This window comes from Orycteropus afer, unplaced genomic scaffold, assembly GCF_000298275.1.
Source record: "Orycteropus afer afer isolate SDZICR_OR568_19922 unplaced genomic scaffold, OryAfe1.0 scaffold00049, whole genome shotgun sequence".
Lineage (NCBI taxonomy): Eukaryota > Metazoa > Chordata > Mammalia > Tubulidentata > Orycteropodidae > Orycteropus > Orycteropus afer.
Window position 1 is genome coordinate 1288548 of NW_006921636.1, and position 17377 is coordinate 1305924.

General features: G+C 43.1%; 1 protein-coding gene across 1 annotated transcript in view; it reads left to right on the forward strand.

Annotated features, from left to right (window-relative positions):
* LOC103194881 (1,25-dihydroxyvitamin D(3) 24-hydroxylase, mitochondrial) overlaps nt 1-16349 on the forward strand; it is a 19901-nt gene extending 3552 nt beyond the window's left edge. Inside the window, exons 4-11 of the mRNA XM_042780624.1 lie at nt 3-52; nt 3259-3350; nt 4131-4242; nt 5895-6040; nt 13910-14076; nt 15354-15432; nt 15943-16137; nt 16239-16349. Of these exons, the coding sequence (XP_042636558.1) occupies nt 3-52; nt 3259-3350; nt 4131-4242; nt 5895-6040; nt 13910-14076; nt 15354-15432; nt 15943-16137; nt 16239-16349 (952 nt within the window). The remainder of the gene's footprint in view (nt 1-2; nt 53-3258; nt 3351-4130; nt 4243-5894; nt 6041-13909; nt 14077-15353; nt 15433-15942; nt 16138-16238) is intronic.
* Nucleotides 16350-17377: the final 1028 nt, after the last annotated feature.

Here is a 17377-nt window from a genome sequence, read left to right on the forward strand (position 1 = left end):
AGAGGCCACATAGAAGACTTATACAGTGAACTGAACAAATGGTCATTTGAGAGTAAGTTGTTTTCACAATCTTGTTCATTTGATTTGGGCAGTGGTATTGTGAGTTCGGAAGGAAGGTTGGGCAATCTACTTCCGTAGTGATACTACCTCGGAAACCCAAGGAGGGGTCGCTATGAGTCAGGTCTGACTCGACGGCACATAACAACAACATTGTGAGTTCCCTGCTTCCATATCACACACCATTGCTGACTAGAGAGAAGCCATAATGGTCTTAGTAAAGACTCTTCAAAGCACTCAAGTTATGCCTGGCACTGTAGGTTGTTCTTGCAGTCATTCGACAAATGCTGGACACCTGCAATGAGTCAGGCACCGTGCTGGGGGCACAGTGGTGAACAGGTGACATCCTGCCCTTGGGGAGCTTGGATTCCATAGGAGTGACAATCAACAAGTCAGTGACAGTCAACAAGTCAACTCATTTTAACATATACTCTGTTGAGGGGTAAAGGAAAAGGGTATAGGAGTCAAGAAAGAACAATGAAGAGGCGCTGAGGTGGGGCAAGTCCTCTTAGGTAGGTGACATTTGGGACTTGAAGGAAGAAAAGGAGCAAGCCGCGGGGTTATCTGGAGAAGACTGGTCCAGGCAGAGGAGACAAGAAGCGCAAATGGCCAGAGGTGGAAGCATTTGGTGCATTTGAGGAACTTCAGGACACTGATGCCAGTGAATGGTGGCGAGCAACGGGGAGGGTGTGCGAAAGGAGTCAAGGTCAAAAAGGACACAGGTATCAGATGAGGCTGAGCCCGTAGCTTCTTGTAAAGACTTGAGCTTTCCTTCAGAAACAGATGGTGAGCCAAGCCCTTTCTACGTTTTTGCTCATCCGTCCTTGCAGTTGGCTTGCTGCAAGATGGCTGATGTACCTCCTGGCCCCCCTCTGCCTTCCAGGCAAACACAGGGAGGAGAGAGGAGCGAGCTAAGCCAGCTGCTTGGCTACCCTTTACCAAGAAAACTAAAGAGTGTTTCCCCTTAGGCCCCATTGGCTGGAGCCAGTCATGTGACTACTCTGGCTGCTACAAGGCAGGCTGGGAAATCAGGAAATTTGTTGTCATCAGGATCTTAAACCCATCTGATTATTTCCTGCCTGAGGACTGATAGATGGCCACTCTACACAAAACTGTAGGGGAGAAATAGGGAGACTGGGTATTGGGTAGGCCAATAGCAATGTCTGCCACACGTGATATCAATGATGAACTCTGGCGAAAGCAAGACATTGTGGGAGAGATTCACTCACATATAAGAAGCAGCTACATTTGCAACACCATAACAATATTTTGTGGATTCTAATTGCATGCCACACAAAAGGGAAAGCAGACTGGAATTTACAGATGGGTCAGTTCTCCTGCCCCCTTCATATTGGACCCGCTATGAAAGAGCAAGGGAGCTCTGGTGCTGTAATGCCTAAGGCATTTGACTGCTAACCAGAAGGCTGGCGGTTCAAATCCACTAGCCACTCCTGGGAAGGAAGTTGGGCAATCTACTTCCATAGTGATACTGCCTCGGAAACCCATGGAGGGGTCACTATGAGTTGGATCTGACTCGACAGCAGTGTGTTTGATTTTTTTGGTTTCCTTCTTGTACAACCCAAAGACACCTCACGCACCCCAGTGCCATAGATCCATGCCATGCTCTGTGGAACACAAAGATGGGAAAACCTTGAAAGATGAGCAGGAATGACTGGAGTCTGGAAAGTATGGAGGTAGTCAAAGCTGTGGATTTGCATAAGCTGCTTGCCTGTCACTCCTCAGCTTTATCATGTTAGGCTGTTTATCCCTTTAGTCTCCTGTAAGTCCAGAGCTAATTGTTGTTGTTGTTAGGTGCCACTGAGTTGATTCCAATCCGTAGTGACCTTATCCGACAGAGTTAAAACTGCCCAGTAGGGTTTCATCACCTGTAATCTTTATAGGAGGGGATCTCTTGGTCGTTATCCTGTGGAGCTGTTGGGTGGGTTCAAACCATTAACCTTCCGGTTAGCAGCTGAGTGCTTAATCATTGCAGCACCAGGGCTCCTTTGAGAGCTAATTACCAACCTATTAAAAGGGGCTATTAGTGACCCTGGGTCATAAAAGAAAATGGCCATAGAAGGTATTCTGGGGGCAGCTGGAGATATGTTTCAATAGGCACATCACAGATGCAGTAGGGAATGAGTGCCCATGTTCTAAGGGACGTTAATGACATTGAGGTTTTGGAGGAGGATGCCCTTGGTCTTCAGAGACAACTGTTCAGGTAAATGTGATGTGGCACGAAAGCTAAATATTACTTTCCAATGCTGCAGCACATACACGTCACACAAACTTATGTGCACATGCACACACAGAGATGTAACGGGAGCCCGGTGACAATGATGACTGCCTTTGAGTTAAGAGTATACAGGCATTTATTGTACTATTCTTTCAACTTTTCTGTAGATGAAAAAGTCTTAAAAGTTGGAAAGTTTAAAAAAAAAAAAACAGATGGTCTACTGTGTTAATGAAGTGGGAACATAAAGCACCTGGCAGATAGTGAATGTGGTTACAGTAGCATGTCGTCAAGTCTGTTTTCGACTCCTAGTGACCCATGTGACAAAGTAGAACTGCCCCAGAGGGTTTTCTGGATTACCAGTTCTTCCTCCTGCAGAGCCACTGGGGAGGTTTGAACTGCCAACCTTTTGGTTGCCAGCCATGTGCTTAACCTTTGCAGCACCAGGGCTCCTCATATAGGGAATGCTTAGTGCATAATTGATCTCTTCCCTTCCTTTCCTCTCATGAATGGCTTCCTTACTGACCATCATCAAAGCAACGGTAAAAAAAAAAAAAAAAAAAAAACCAACTCTCCGCCCTTGCAATGGTTAAGACTCCTAGCAGCAGAATCCAGTACAGGAGTCCAACATCACAGCTGGGGTCGAGGCGGAGCTAGACAGTTCTGAGGCAATGGTACCCGTGTTCCATCCTCAGGTCTCTTCCACGACCATGAAATAACTAAGGACTGTATGTCACTGACCAGGAGGTTCTGAGCAGATGAGTCATGGGGCCTGGAGATCACCTCTAGAAAGAGGACAGACCATGTCCCTCCTCTCAGACCCTTCCTCTGTGTTCTTAGACTTCTGTTTTTTCTTAGAAAAGACCACACTTTTACGAAAGACAGGATCAAGCCTTCAATGGGCAGCTAATCACAGACAGCAGAGTGGCTGTGATTGGGTAACAGTGGTGATTATTTTAAATTAACAGGTATCTGCCTTGTGTTATATGAGAAGAGATTTGGGCTCCTACAGAAGAACGCAGGGGATGAAGCTTTGAACTTCATCATGGCCATCAAAACGGTGAGTGTGCCCTTTAGGAGAACGGCGTTCCTGGTGGATGTTGTATAGCTGTGAACTTAATGGATGGGTATCAGTGTTTCCCAAAGGAAGGGCCACACATTTTATTTTAACAGTTAATGAATTACATATGTTAATGTATTATTAGTGTTAGGCATGCTGGAGTCAGTTCCCACTCACAGCCACCCCACGTACAACACAAGGAAACCCTGTCAGTCCGGTGCCATCCTCACAACCCCCTCTATGTCTGAGCCCGTTGCTGTAGCCACTGTTATTTTAATGTATACATGTGCCTATGTGCGTACATAGAAGAAAAACACTGAACTCCTCGTGTCTTCCTTCTGTATTTCAGCTCAAAGCTGGTTGAGTAAAACTATAATTAAAAGAGTCTTAAGAATTTTCAGATTTTAATTTTTTTGAATAGTTGAGTGATAATGTGGATGTGGTAGAAACTGTGAAATTGGTTGGGGAATGATTAAAGTTTGGGGATTCTTGGAAATTGAAGTGAATATGAAAGGTGTTGCTGTGTAATTTTTTAAATGTTTAGGTCCTTAGGTTTTTGATTAAACAAATCTGCCATAATTATCAGTATTTCCTGGGGCCGTGGGGAGCTGGTGAGCAGGCATTGCTACCAGGGACAGCACGGTGAGGACGGCAGAGCCCTCTGACTTCCTGCTGCTTGGGGAGCACAGGGTCCTGCTGTTCTGAGTGGCCCACTTCCCTAATGGAGGTGGTGGTTGAGAGAAGGAGGATTTGCAGTGAAAGGCACTGTGTCTCTCACAGATGATGAGCACTTTTGGGAGGATGATGGTCACCCCCGTGGAGCTGCACAGGAGCCTCAACACCAGGGTCTGGCAGGCTCACACATTAGCCTGGGACACCATTTTCAAATCAGGTAAGAGCGGCCGGCACCGGGTGGCCACACATACTCCCAGCAGCCCTGTCTCCTGGATGCCGCTGCAGACCAGCAATGATCTTTCTGGACCAACTCTTTGGTGTCTCCACGGACCTGCTGCACCCGATTTAGTGGCTTTGCAAATGCACGAGTTTGGGAGTTGCTGTCAGGTAGAGCAATCATAAGAAGGCAGGGACTGGCTTGCTGCCATCTTTGGGGCCTAGGAGGGATTCAAAGCAAGAGCTTTGGAGTCAGAGACACTTGGGTTCAAGTCTCAGTTGTGTCACTGGGCAAGGTGACACACCCATGTGCTGTCCCGTTCTTATCCTCTGTTGTCTTGTCTCTAAAATGGGCTAATAATTATACCAACCTCAATGCAGCTGTATTTAGGGTTTTTATAAGGAGCATAAAAATCTTGCATGTCACCCCTTCTCAATGAACCAGATCTATCTCTGCTATATTATGGAGGCTTCATTTGGTACCAGGTATTGTGTGGTGTGAACGGTTAAGCGCTCAGTTACTACCCAAAAGATTGGCAGTTGGAACCCCCCCCCCAGGCACCTTGAAAGAAAGGCCTGACAATCTGTTTCTGAAAGGTCACCGCCTTCGAAACCCTGTGGAGCCCATACATACTCTGTATACAGGCATCAACGGCAACCAACAGCCATAATTCAATGTGTGTGTGTGTGTGTGTGCACGCACAATCAAACCCATTGCTGTCAAGTTGATTCAACTCCTAGCAACCCTATAGGACAGAGTAGAATTGCCCTACAGGGTTTCCAATGCTGTCATCTTTACAGAAGTAGATTGCTACAGTTTTCTCCAGAACAGCAGCTAGTGGATTTGAACTGCCAACTTTTCAGTTACCAGCTGAGCGCTTAACTATTTTGCCACCAGAGTTCCTTGCTTCTATATGTTAAGCTCCTGGTATCCAAAGGGTGATGTGTGGACCGGCAGCATTAGCACCACCTCAGAGCTCCTTAGAGATACACATATCCTCCTTCATTCCACTTCTAACCCCTGCTGAGAATTTGCATTTCCATCTCCCATCCCCAAATAAAAGCCAGACTCACTGCCATTGAGTCTAATTCAACTCACAGAGACCCTCTTTGGGTTTCCGAGCCAGTAAATCTCTACGGAAGCAGATTGCCCAGTCTTCCTTCCATGGAGTGGCTGGTGGGTTTGAACTGCCAACCTTCTAGTTAGCAGTCAAATCTTAACAAGATTTCAGTACATAGGAATCACTGGGGATCTTGTTAAAATGTGGATTCTGATTCAGTCTGTGGGGGGCAGGGTAGAAATGCAAATTCCCAGCAGGGGGTTGAACCAGAATGAGCTGGTTTGAAGCCCTGTGCCCTTCCCAGACCCTGAGTCACAACTCGCCTCTTATGGAGGTCCCCAGGTGGTCCCCATGCATGCTACACTTGGAGAAGCACTGCTCCTGTGGACAGTAAGTCCTGAGGAGACAATATTAGCTTATTTAACAAAGTGTCCAAATAAAACCCAAAACAACCCACCGTCATGGAGTCAATTCTAGTTCACAGCAACCCTGAAAGACTCTTTATGTATTGCAAGAAGGATTTCGTCTGGTTCTCTTTCATTCTTTTCCTCATCTTAATTTCCAACTCGCTTCCCCTTTTCTCTTCCACCAGTCAAATCGTCTATCGACAGCCAGTTAGAGAAGTCCTCTCAGGCCCCTGGTACAGATTTCCTCTGTGACATTTATCACCACAGTCAGCTTTCAAGGAAAGAACTGTATGCAGCCGTCACGGAGCTGCAGCTGGCTGCGGTGGAGACGGTAAGGCTGGGCTGGTGTCATTTTGCTAAGTAGCCTGCACAGCTTTTCATGAGGAATTTTAAATTGTCGTTCACGGGCTCCCTCATTCCATGAGGATTTTAGCTCTCATTTAGCAAAATGAAGAGTCTCACCCTAGACGCTCTGGGAAGCCCAGTGCACAGTCTGTGCACCTGAACCTGACGTAGGAGAACAATGATGACGCTCTATTGACTGAAACAACAAAATCAGTGCCACCTCATGGAGCACCTGTGTGGGTCAGAGTAGAGCTCTGTGCAATGGCTGGCTTTTCTAGAGCAGATCGTGAGACCTTTCCTCTGAGGCACTCAGGGTGAACTCAGACCTCCAGCCTTTCAGTTAGCAGCTGCACACTAAACACTTGCACCACCCAGGGACTCCAAAGTCCAGAGAAGAATAAGGGAAGATGGGGCAATCTACTTCCATAGTGATACTGCCTCGGAAACCCAAGGAGGGGTCACCATGAGTCGGGTCTGACTCGACAGCACTTAACAACAACAACAACAACAACATGAGGAACACGCAGACAGCTGTGGGAACTCAAATGCAGTAAAGTTGCTTTCCCTAATGGACAGATCATCTAGAATTTAAAAATAGGATGTGTTTGAGGTGGTTACACATTACCACAAAGTGCCTGACTGTGGTTGTTATTTACTGTCAAAATAGCGAAATACTCTCATCCATGCTGATGCTTGTTTTTCTTTTTTCTTTTTTTTTCCTGCTTAAAATTGGAACATGGTGAGTTTGGAAAACTTGGTTTTAAATTCAATGAAACAGTTTACTTTAAATGTCAAAAGTCCATCTCCAGCTTGGTTGAAAGTCCTAATAGATGCTTTGTGTAGCCAAACCCCTCACACAAATACCAGCGTGATTGTGTGAATTGTCTTCAATTCATTTTTCAAGCTGTCATCAGAGTGGTGCATTTTCAGATATCTCTGATATCTTCAGATGTCTCACAGGTACATTTCATACACTTGATAGTCTTCAAGCAGAATATATACTAGCTCATTGCTTTTCTAGGTTTTCCCCTTCTTTTGTGCTTCTTGTTGGAAGAAAAATTAGGGTTTTCTCTATCCGAGGACTACTGAGGTTCTCATTCCTCCTCATGCCCACAAAAGTTATCAAAAAGTGCAAATTTTAGGTCACTTTCCTATTGGTTCATTAACCCTGAGAGGCTCTAAGAGTGATCAAAGTCAAGGTTCATCCATTCTTCTTTTAATTCAACTGGAAGAATATGAGCCCCATGAAGAAAATGACTTAGTGTGTCTACTCTTGTATTCCCAGAATCTAGAACAATACCTGGCACGTTGAAGGTGCTCAATAAATGTTTGTTGAATCAGTTAAAGACTTCAGCAACTATTGAGTACCTACTTCATGCCAGGCACTGTTCCTGGTACTTGAGAGGTCATCATGAACCAGAGACAAAGTCTTCACCTCCATGGACCTTACATGCTAGTGGCGAAGACAGAAAATAAACAAGCAAACATGATCATTTCAGACAGTGGTGTGGGCCATGGAGGAAACCGCCAGGGTAATGTAACAGTGAGGAACAGAAATGGAGGGACGGGCTCCTCTCTGAGGAAATGATATTGGAGCCGACTGGAATGATGAGAAGGCATCAGCCATGGGAACATCTGGTGGAAGAACACTCCAGGCAGAAGAGAGGACATGCAAAGGCCCTGGGGCAGAAAGAGGAGTGGGGCAAGAGCAGAGGCAATGTAGTAGGAGCTGAGATTCAGGGAGGAACCGGGACCTGTTAACTGGGGCCTCAGTGAGCCTTGGAAAAGCATTTGGATTCTATTATACCAGGGGGGCTGTAAGCAGATGCATGACCTGATCAAATTTATGTTTTGAGAGGTGGACTCTGGGTGTAGAATGGACTTAGTGGAAATAGCAGCCTCTGCGGAGGTCAAGCCAGGATAGTTTATGCCCCTGAGGTTCCATTTCCGCTCCAGTCACCCACTGCAGTTATCCTAACAGGCCCAGACTGTCTTACATGGCTTTGGTGAAGGCTACAGTTATCTGTGTTTTGGAAACTTTATTTGGGACTTGCCGTGAAGGACCCATTGATAGAGTTAAACCTGTTTCTTTTTTAGTCCTGGCTACTCTAAAAGTCACATGTGGAAAATCAGAGAAATCTGAAAGTGTATCTAATTTGGTGGCTACACCCTCTTCCTGTTTGGGAAATTGGCCTCTTGGAATAATGGTCGCCATAGTTGATTTGCAGCCCAGGCTCTGGTCCTGACATGGAGAAGCCTGGCCCGGAGGCATCTTGTTCCTAAAACAGTAAATACCGGTAGCTGGGCAGCATCTTGCACTTTGATCCTTTGTGGGAGTGACACATGGCATTTAGTCTTTGTGCCTGTAGAGGGAGGCTACCGTTGACTATTCCTGGGGAAGATTTGGTTTAAATTAACTAAAAGGTCCAAAAAGCAAACGGGCTTGGTACTAGTGCTGAATATTACTCAGTTAAAAGCTCCACTGGCTGTTTCCACCACTATTTCTTTTTTTCTTCCCATTATCTTTGGAAAGGAAGTAACAGATGCCACTTGAAAGGACAGGAGCCTTTCAGACACCTTTTAGAAACCCTAGCTGGCTCCCTGAAACCCTCAGCTGATAGTAGGAGGCCATCTTTTGCTGTTGGCGTCCTCCTACAGGAGTTCTTTGCATGTGGCTGGAGCCCAGAGTGTAGATGGCATTTTTTAAATTTTCATGATCATTTTTTTATATTTAATTTTTTATTGTGATTTGGGTGAAAGTTCACAGAGCAAATTCGTTTTCCATACAGTAGTTCATACACGTTTTGTTTCATGACATTGACTGCAATTGCCCACAATGTAACAGTTCTCTTCCCACTTCCTCCCTACAGTTGCCTCTTCCCTGTGTCCTTCTCTCCTATGCACTCCTGCCCCCTCAGCTATCTCCCTGTGCAAACACCACCCTTTTGTTCTCCCACAATTGATCACTCTAAGGAGTGTATCTACCTGTTGTTTGGCTGGAAGCCACAGGAGTGAGTTCAGTTCCAGACCTGAAGGATAACTAGGGGCCATAGTCTCAGGGTCTCACCAGGCTCTATTGGACCAGTAAACCTGGTCTTTTTTTTTTTTCATGATTTTGAGTTTTGTTCCACATTGTTCTCCCACTCTATCCAGGATCTCTTGCACTGATCCCTTTCTGAGTGGTTGATAATTGTAGCCAGGCACCATCTAGTTCTTCTGGTCTCATGCTCATATAGACTGAGGATTGCATGCTTTACTAGTCCCTTGGACTAATCGTTTCCATGTGTCTTTGGTTTTCTTCATTCTTCTTTGCCCTGGACAAGGAGAGACCCGTTGTTTCACCTAGATGGCCACTTGCAAGCTTTTAAGGCCCCAATCGCTACTCACCAAAGTAGGAAGTAGAACAGTGTTTTTGTGTAGTATGTTATTGAGCTTGATGTCCCCTGCAACCATGGTCTCAAGCCCACAGATCCAACTCCTCACTCCTTCAGGATGGTTGGCTGCAGCTAAGAAGTTACCATAACTTTGCCCCTTGTTAGCTTGATTATATATTTGGACCTTCTTACAGCACACACAAATACATATGTAGAAGTATCGTCTGCCAACCTTATATACAGTCAAAGATAGATTCCCTTTTGCCTAAACATGCCTGATCATTGACCCTGTCTACCCAACTATTTACCGATTGATTAATGTTTGTTATCACTGATAATACAGTATTGTATATGGAAAAGGATTTATCTTTGTTGTCTGTAACTCTTGTGTACTTCTCTGTGTCTTCCTCTTCCTCAGTGCCACTGTGTTGATCCCTCGCTTTTGGTACATTGCCCTTCTGTTCACCCAAATCAACACTTGTCTCTATCTATCTAACAATTTTTTTTTCTCTCCCCTGGTAACCAACAAAGAAAATTTCCTTCCATCTATAAACCTTTCCTTGACTTTTTACAGTAGTGGACTAATTCAATATATGTCCTTCTGTGATTGACTTACTTCACTCAGCATAATGTCCTCCAAGTTCATCCATGTTATGCAGTGTTTCACAGATTCCACCTTATTCTTTAGTGTTGCGTAGTATTCCATTGTGTGTATGTACCATAGTTTGGCTATCCATTCTTCTGTTGATGGACACTTGGTTGTTTCCATCTCTTTGCTATTGTGAATAGTGCTGAGACGAACACAGGTGTGCATATATCTGCTCTTGTCCTGGGTCTCACTTCTTTAGGATATATCCCTAGTAATGGAATTGCTGGGTCAAATGTATTTCTAATTCCAACTTTTTTAAGGAATCACCATACTGATTTTCATAGTGATTATATCATTTTACAGTCCCACCAGCAGTGTATGAGAGTCCCAATCTCTCCACATCCTTGCCAGCACTTGTTATTTTCTGTTTCGTTGAACTTTGCTATTAGTGCTCAGGCCAGATGGTATCTCATGGTTGTTTTGATTTGCATCTCTCTGATGGCTAATATCACAAATATTTCTTTGTGTGTTTGTTGGCTGCCTGAATATCTTCTTTGGTGAAATGTTTGTTCATGTCTTCTGCCTATTTTTTAATTGGATTGTTTGTCTTTTTGATGTTGAGGTTTTGGAGTTTTCCATAACTTTTAGAAATAAGTCCTTGTCATTTATGTCATTCTCAAATATTTTTTCCCAATCTCTAGGTTCTTTTTACTCTTTTGGACAAGTCTTTTGAAGCACATAAAAATTCAATTTTAAAAAAGTCCCAATCAGATGATCTTCCTTTGTACATTTGGGGCTATGCTTGATAGTCTATTTATTCCATAAATTAGGGCCCCTAAGTTTGCCCCTATTTTTCCTTTGGTGAACGTTATAGTTTCAGGTTTCACATTTAAGTCTTTGATCCACCTCGAGTTAGATTTTGTATATGGTGTGACATATAGATCTTGTTTCATTTTTCTGCAAATAGATATCCAGTTTTGCTAGCTCCATTTCTTAGAAACTATCTCTTCCCCATTTAATGGATTTTGGCCATTTGTCAAAGATCAGCTGACCATAGGTCAATGGATCTATTTCTGGGTTCTCAATTCTATTCCACTGGCCTGTGTCTGTTGTTGTGTCAATACCAGGCAGTTTTGACTACTGTGGCTGTATAGTCGGTTTTGAGATCCGGCAGTGTGAGCCTCCTACTTTGTTCTTCTTCTTCAATAGTGCTTTGCTTATCTGAGATCTCTTTCCTTTCCATATAAAATTAGTGATTGGTTTTTCCGTATCGTTAAAGAATGTTGATGGAATCTGGATTGAGATTGCATTGAATGTATAGATTGCTTTGGGTAGTATTGACATTTTCACAATGTTCAATCTTCCTAACTATGAGCATAGTATGTTATTCCATTTATGTAGATCTCTTATATTTTCTTGAAGCAGTGTTTTGTACTTTTCTTTGTATAGGTCTTTTGTGTCCCTGGATTTACTCCCAAGTATTTTGGTAGCTATTGTAAATGGTATCCATTTCCTTATTTCCTTTTCAGCAATCTCTTTACTGGTGGAGAGGAATCCAGTTGGTTTTTGTATGTTGATCTAAATCTCTCAATTAGTTCCAGTAGTTTTTTTTTTTTTCCTCTTTTTTTTACTGAGTCTCTTGGGTTTTCTAGGTTTAGGATCATATCATCAGCAAATAGGGCTAGTGTTACTTCCTCCTCGGCAACTTGGGTGCCTTTTATTTCCCTTTCTTTCCTTATTGCCCTGGCTTAGGCTTTCAATACAATGTTGAATAGAAGTGGTGACAGAGGGCATCCTTGTCTGGTTCCCACTCACAGGGGGAATGGTTTCAGTCTCTCTCCACTGAAAATAATGTTGGCTGTTGTTTTGGGAGCTCTGGTTGTGTAGTGAGTAAGGCATTTGACTGCTAAACTAGAAAGCTGGCAGTTCAAACCCACCAGCCACTACTCAGAAGAAAGACTGGGCAATCTACTTCCATAGATATACCACCTCGGAAACCTAAGGAGGGGTCGCTATAAGTCAGATTCAACGTGACTGTAATGAGTAGTAAGTGAGTTGGTTTTGTTTATAAGCCCTTTATTATGTTGAGGAATTTCCCTTCTACTCCTATTTTGCTGAGAGTTTTTATCAGGAATGGGTGTTGGATTTTATCAAATGCCTTTTCTGCATCAATTGATATAATCATGTGGTTCTTTTCCTTTGTTTTATTTATGTGATGGATGACATTGATTGTTTTTCTGATGTTGAACCATCCTTGCATAACTGGCATGATCCCCACTTGGTCATGATATATTATTAATTTTTTTTATGTGGTTGGAGTCTATTGACTAGAATTTCGTTGAAGATTTTTACATCTATGCATGAGGGATATTGGTCTATAGTTTTCCTTTTTAGTGATGTCTTTGCCTGGTTTCAGTATTAAGGTTGTGCTTGCTTCATAAAATAAATTTAGGAGTATTCCATCCTTTTCCGTGTTCTGGAATAGTTTGAGTAGGACTGGGGCCAATTCTTCTCTGAACATTTGGTAGAATCCTCCAGTGAAACTGTCTGGGCCAGCAGTTTGTTTTTGGTGGTAATTTTTTTATGACCTGCTCAGTTTTTCCTTTTGTCATGAGTCTGTTAAAATATTCTACCTCAATCTTTGTTAGTTTAGGTAAGTAGTATGTTTCTAGAAATCTCTCCATTTCTTCTAGATTTTCAAATTTGTTGGAGTAGAGTTCTTCATAGTATACTGATATTATCCTTTTTATTTTTGTTGGTTCTGTTGTGATGTCATCTAGTTTGTTTCTTATTCCTGTTATTTGTATTGTCTCCCTCTTTTCCTTTGTTAAGTTTGCCAATTTAATTAATCTTTTCAAAGAACCAACTTCTAGCCTCGTGAATTTTTTTCTATTGTCTTTATATTTTCTGTTTCATTTACTTCTGCTCGGATTTTTATTATTTCTTTTCTTCTGGTGACTGTAGGCTTTTTTGCTTCTCTTTTTCTCATGGTCACTTTTTGGGGTGGGACAAAACCAAGTGTCTTTTAAACTTGAGAAATGCTGTTTCTTGTGTATTTTTGCTATAAAATAAAAGTAACTCTTATAACAACTCTTCTTCTTCCTCTCTCCCCGCTCAAAATATTTTTATGTCAAACAATCCTTCCTTGAACTTCTTATTTTCAGGTAACTGTAGATTCCCATGTGGTTCTAAGAAATAGTAGGGCTTCTGTGTGTCCCTCACCCAGTTCCTCCAATAGGAACATCTCGATGCTGGAAGCCGCTGAGGTTTCCAGCTTCTTTGTTGGTGGTGGCTGTTGAGTCAATTCCAGCTCATGGCAACCCTGTATCTGTCAGAGTAGAACTGCTCCGTACAGTTTTCAAGGCTAAGACCTTCTGGAAGGTTTGCGAGGCTTTACTTCTGAGGCACATCTGGGGGAGGTTTGAACACCATCCACCTTTTGTACTTAACCCAAAGTGCTCAGCCATTTGTGTCACACAGAAACTCCTCATGGTAATACCTTGTGCAATTAGAGAACAATATCCTGACAGGGAAATTGGCATCAACACAGTAACCAATCTTACTCAGAATTCACTAGTTTTGTGTGCACTCATTTGTGTTCAAACACGTTTTGTCTCAAACTATATTTTATGTGTCCTAACACAGCTGGTTATCTAAATAAATCTATTTGATTCCTTCAGTAAATGAGCTATGCCTACTTGAATGTTTTGTATATAAATCTGACTTGTCATATATTGGATTTATTTACAGAACAGCAAGTAAGGACATGTGACGAGTATCACTAATGTATTCCTAGCACAAGGAGCTAGCTAGGCTTCAGCTCTTGTTGGCTAATCCTAGTTCAAGGACGTTCAGCTGCGAAAACTTAACTTTGTGATCATTTGGCTTTCAGACAGCAAACAGCTTAATGTGGATTCTCTACAATTTATCCCGAAATCCCCACGTGCAACAAAAGCTTCTTAAGGAAATTCAAAGAATGTTTCCTGAGAATCAGACGCCCCGGGCAGAGAATTTACGAAATATGCCATATTTAAAAGCCTGTCTGAAAGAATCCATGAGGTGAGAATATACCCCTAAGTCAAAGTGAATCTGTTAGAAAATTGTTCTCTAAAAGAGGAAACGTGGCGTCCGGCCCTCACCCACTGACACCTCCTCCAGTTGATTCATAAATGTTTATTGAATTGCCAAAAGGAGCCCTGGGACCAAATTTGTTTTCTGTTGCTCATTTCCTAAATCATTTGGAAAAATTCTATTAAATCTTGGGAAGTTGTCTTTAAATAATGAATGTTATGAATGTAATGCATGTTGTACCCACTGCTATTGAGTAGATTCCAGCCCCTAGCACCTCTCATTGGGTTTCCAAGGCTATAAATCTTTATGGCCAGTGAACTGCTTCATCTTCCTCCTGCGGAACAGCTGGTGGGCTTGAACCGCCAGTCTTCGGGTTAGCATCCTTATCCACTGTGCCACCAGAGCTCTTCAATGAGTGCTATAGCACCACTTAAGGTTAGGAGCCCCATTGAAACTCAACAAGGGAAGCAGTCTTGAATGATAAGACAGAGAGACGTCTTTGTTTTTGAATCTCTGGAATAAAATGTTCTTTCAAAATTCTTTTCACTCCTTTCTGGAAAACAAAACTCACCCCATCCTAGCATTACAAAGAAATAGCTTTAACTTATTAAGGAGTAGATGACAGAAACTAGAGGAAACATTAGGCTTAAGGGTGTAGTTTTGACTTCATGAAGGGTAGATAAGCAAACAAACAAAAACCCTAGAAGCAACCTTAGCCTTAAGGGTAAAATAGAAAATATACCCGTTAAAGTCCGGTCCAGCATGAGACAAAGGAAAAGTAGTACTAACTAGTGAGGTCGTTAATAGTTTAGGTTGTTAGAGGTTTAGATCCCTGGGTGATGAGGCCAGCTTGCACTCAACTACTAACCCAAAGCTAAGGTTTGAACCCATTCAGTGGTGCTGCAAAAGAAAGCCCTGGCAACCTGCTTCCATAAAGATAGCAGCCAAGAAAACCCTATGGAGCAGTTCTACTCTGTAGCACGTGGGGTCACATGAGTCTGAATGAACTCTACAGCAATAGGTAGTGGAGGCTTAACCCATACAATACGACTGGAAAATGGAACGAGAGTATCATGTATCAAGTATTGCACAGATATTGGAAGAGAGAACTTTTTCATGAAGAGTTGTGATCTTGTACTCTTTTTGAGTGTAAGCTCATGTAACAATTATTTGTTTAATCAGAATCTGCATTCACATAAACACTAAAGGTAGAACTTAGTCTGTGCCCATCTTTACATCTTTGATTTTTATTTTATTTTTTTAAGGCTTACTCCAACTGTGCCATTTACAACTCGGACTCTCGACAAGGCAACTGTTCTGGGTGAATATGCTTTACCTAAAGGAGTAAGTCATATTTTCATATCCGGTACTTTATACATCTTTGAAAGGTACCATTTCTGCATTGTCATCAGAACTTCCAAAAACTTTTCAGCAGGAGAGCATTGATATTGGAAATAGGGACTGTAGACTGTTCCTGACAGCCTGACGTGCTGATGGCATTATGTTAGCATACTGGCTGTGGATTCAGAGACCTGGCTTCAAGTCCATCTTGGTCTGTGTAGCCTGGAGTGCGTGACATAGCCTCTGTGAACTCGGTCCCTTCGTCTGCAAAGTGGGGGTCATGATAGACTCAGCTCCATGAGGTTGTAGTGAGAATGGGATACAAAATCTCAAAAGTTCCTGACCTTTCTCTTACCCATCACATTTTAAGCACTCTATCCATGTTGGCAGTCATCATAGTTACAGACTCATGAGTTACTTTTATATTTGCGAGGGGATCACGTTTGTAAATTTTGCTATTCATGCATCCTCTTCTGGTTTATTTACATCCTATGTGTTTCTGTGGGTTTCTAGACAGTGTTGACACTAAATACCCAGGTGTTGGGGTCCAATGAAGACAATTTTGAAGACCCAAGTCAATTTAGACCTGAGCGTTGGCTTCAAGAGAAGAAGATCAATCCCTTTGCACACCTTCCATTTGGCATTGGCAAACGGATGTGCATTGGCCGCCGACTGGCTGAGCTCCAGCTGCACTTGGCTCTCTGCTGGGTAAAGCCCTCGGATTGCATTCCCACCCCTGTGTTCTGTGTAATTTCACACAGGAACAGAGAACAGAGGGGGTGACTCTGCTTTGTGCATGTGTGTTCCAGATCGTCCAAAAATACGATATCGTGGCCACTGACAATGAGCCTGTCGGGATATTGCACCTGGGCATCCTGGTGCCCAGCCGAGAGCTCCCCATCGCCTTCCGCCAGCGATAAGATGCCTCAGGTCAGTACCAGGGGTGTGGGGTTTGCTGTCTTCTGTCAGGTGCTGTCATTGACCAAGGGGTGAGCTCAGAGCAGGAGTCAGCCCGACTTGGGATTGACTCCTTGCCCAGCACTGATTTTCTGGGTGACTTAGAGCAGTTGCTTGACCACTCTGCCTCATTTTTTCCATGTGTATCCATTACAGAAAGTCAGTATGACTATTACATGCTTAGTCCAGAGCCTGGCACCAAGTAAGTGCTCAGAAAATGCTAGTGGCTGTTTCTCTCTGTGTGTATAGGAGGTTGCCATCTGATTTCTGTAAAGGGTCAGCTGGCAAGTATTTTAGGCTTTGGGGGTCAGAGAGTCTTGTCCCACATACTCAACTCTGTCATTGCAGCATGAAAGTGGCCACAGAGAATCCATAGATGAATAGGCACAACTGTTACGTTAGTTTTCTATTTTTTCTATTGCTCATGACTAATTAACATACATCTTCTAGTTTAAACAACACAAATACATTATCTTACAGTTCCGGAGGTTAGAAGCCAAACATGGCTCTCACCAGGCCAATGTCAAGGTGTTGGCAGACCACGTTCCTTTTTGGAGGCTCTTGGGGAGAATCTGTTCCCTTGCTTACTTGGGACATTGACAGGATTTAGTTCCTTGCAGTTGTAGGACTGAGGTCTCTCTTGCTGTCTTTGGCTGAGGGCTGTTCCCAGCTTCTACAGGCCACCTACATTCCTTGGCTCATGATCCTTCTTCCATCTTCCAAGCCAGCAACAGTGGCTGGAGCCCTTCTCAAGCTTCAAATCTCTCCTCTTTCTTCTGTATCTCTTTGTCAGCAGCTATCCAGGACCATCTCCTCATCAAAGTTCAGACCCTTAATCACACTGGCAAAGTTTCTTTTGCCATGTAAGCTAACATGTTCACGGGTTCTGGGGATTAGGACTTGAACATCTTTTGGGGCCATTATTCTGTCTACCACTGTTGTGTTCCAATAAAACTTTATGTATAAAAACAGGTTGTAGACCATATTTGGC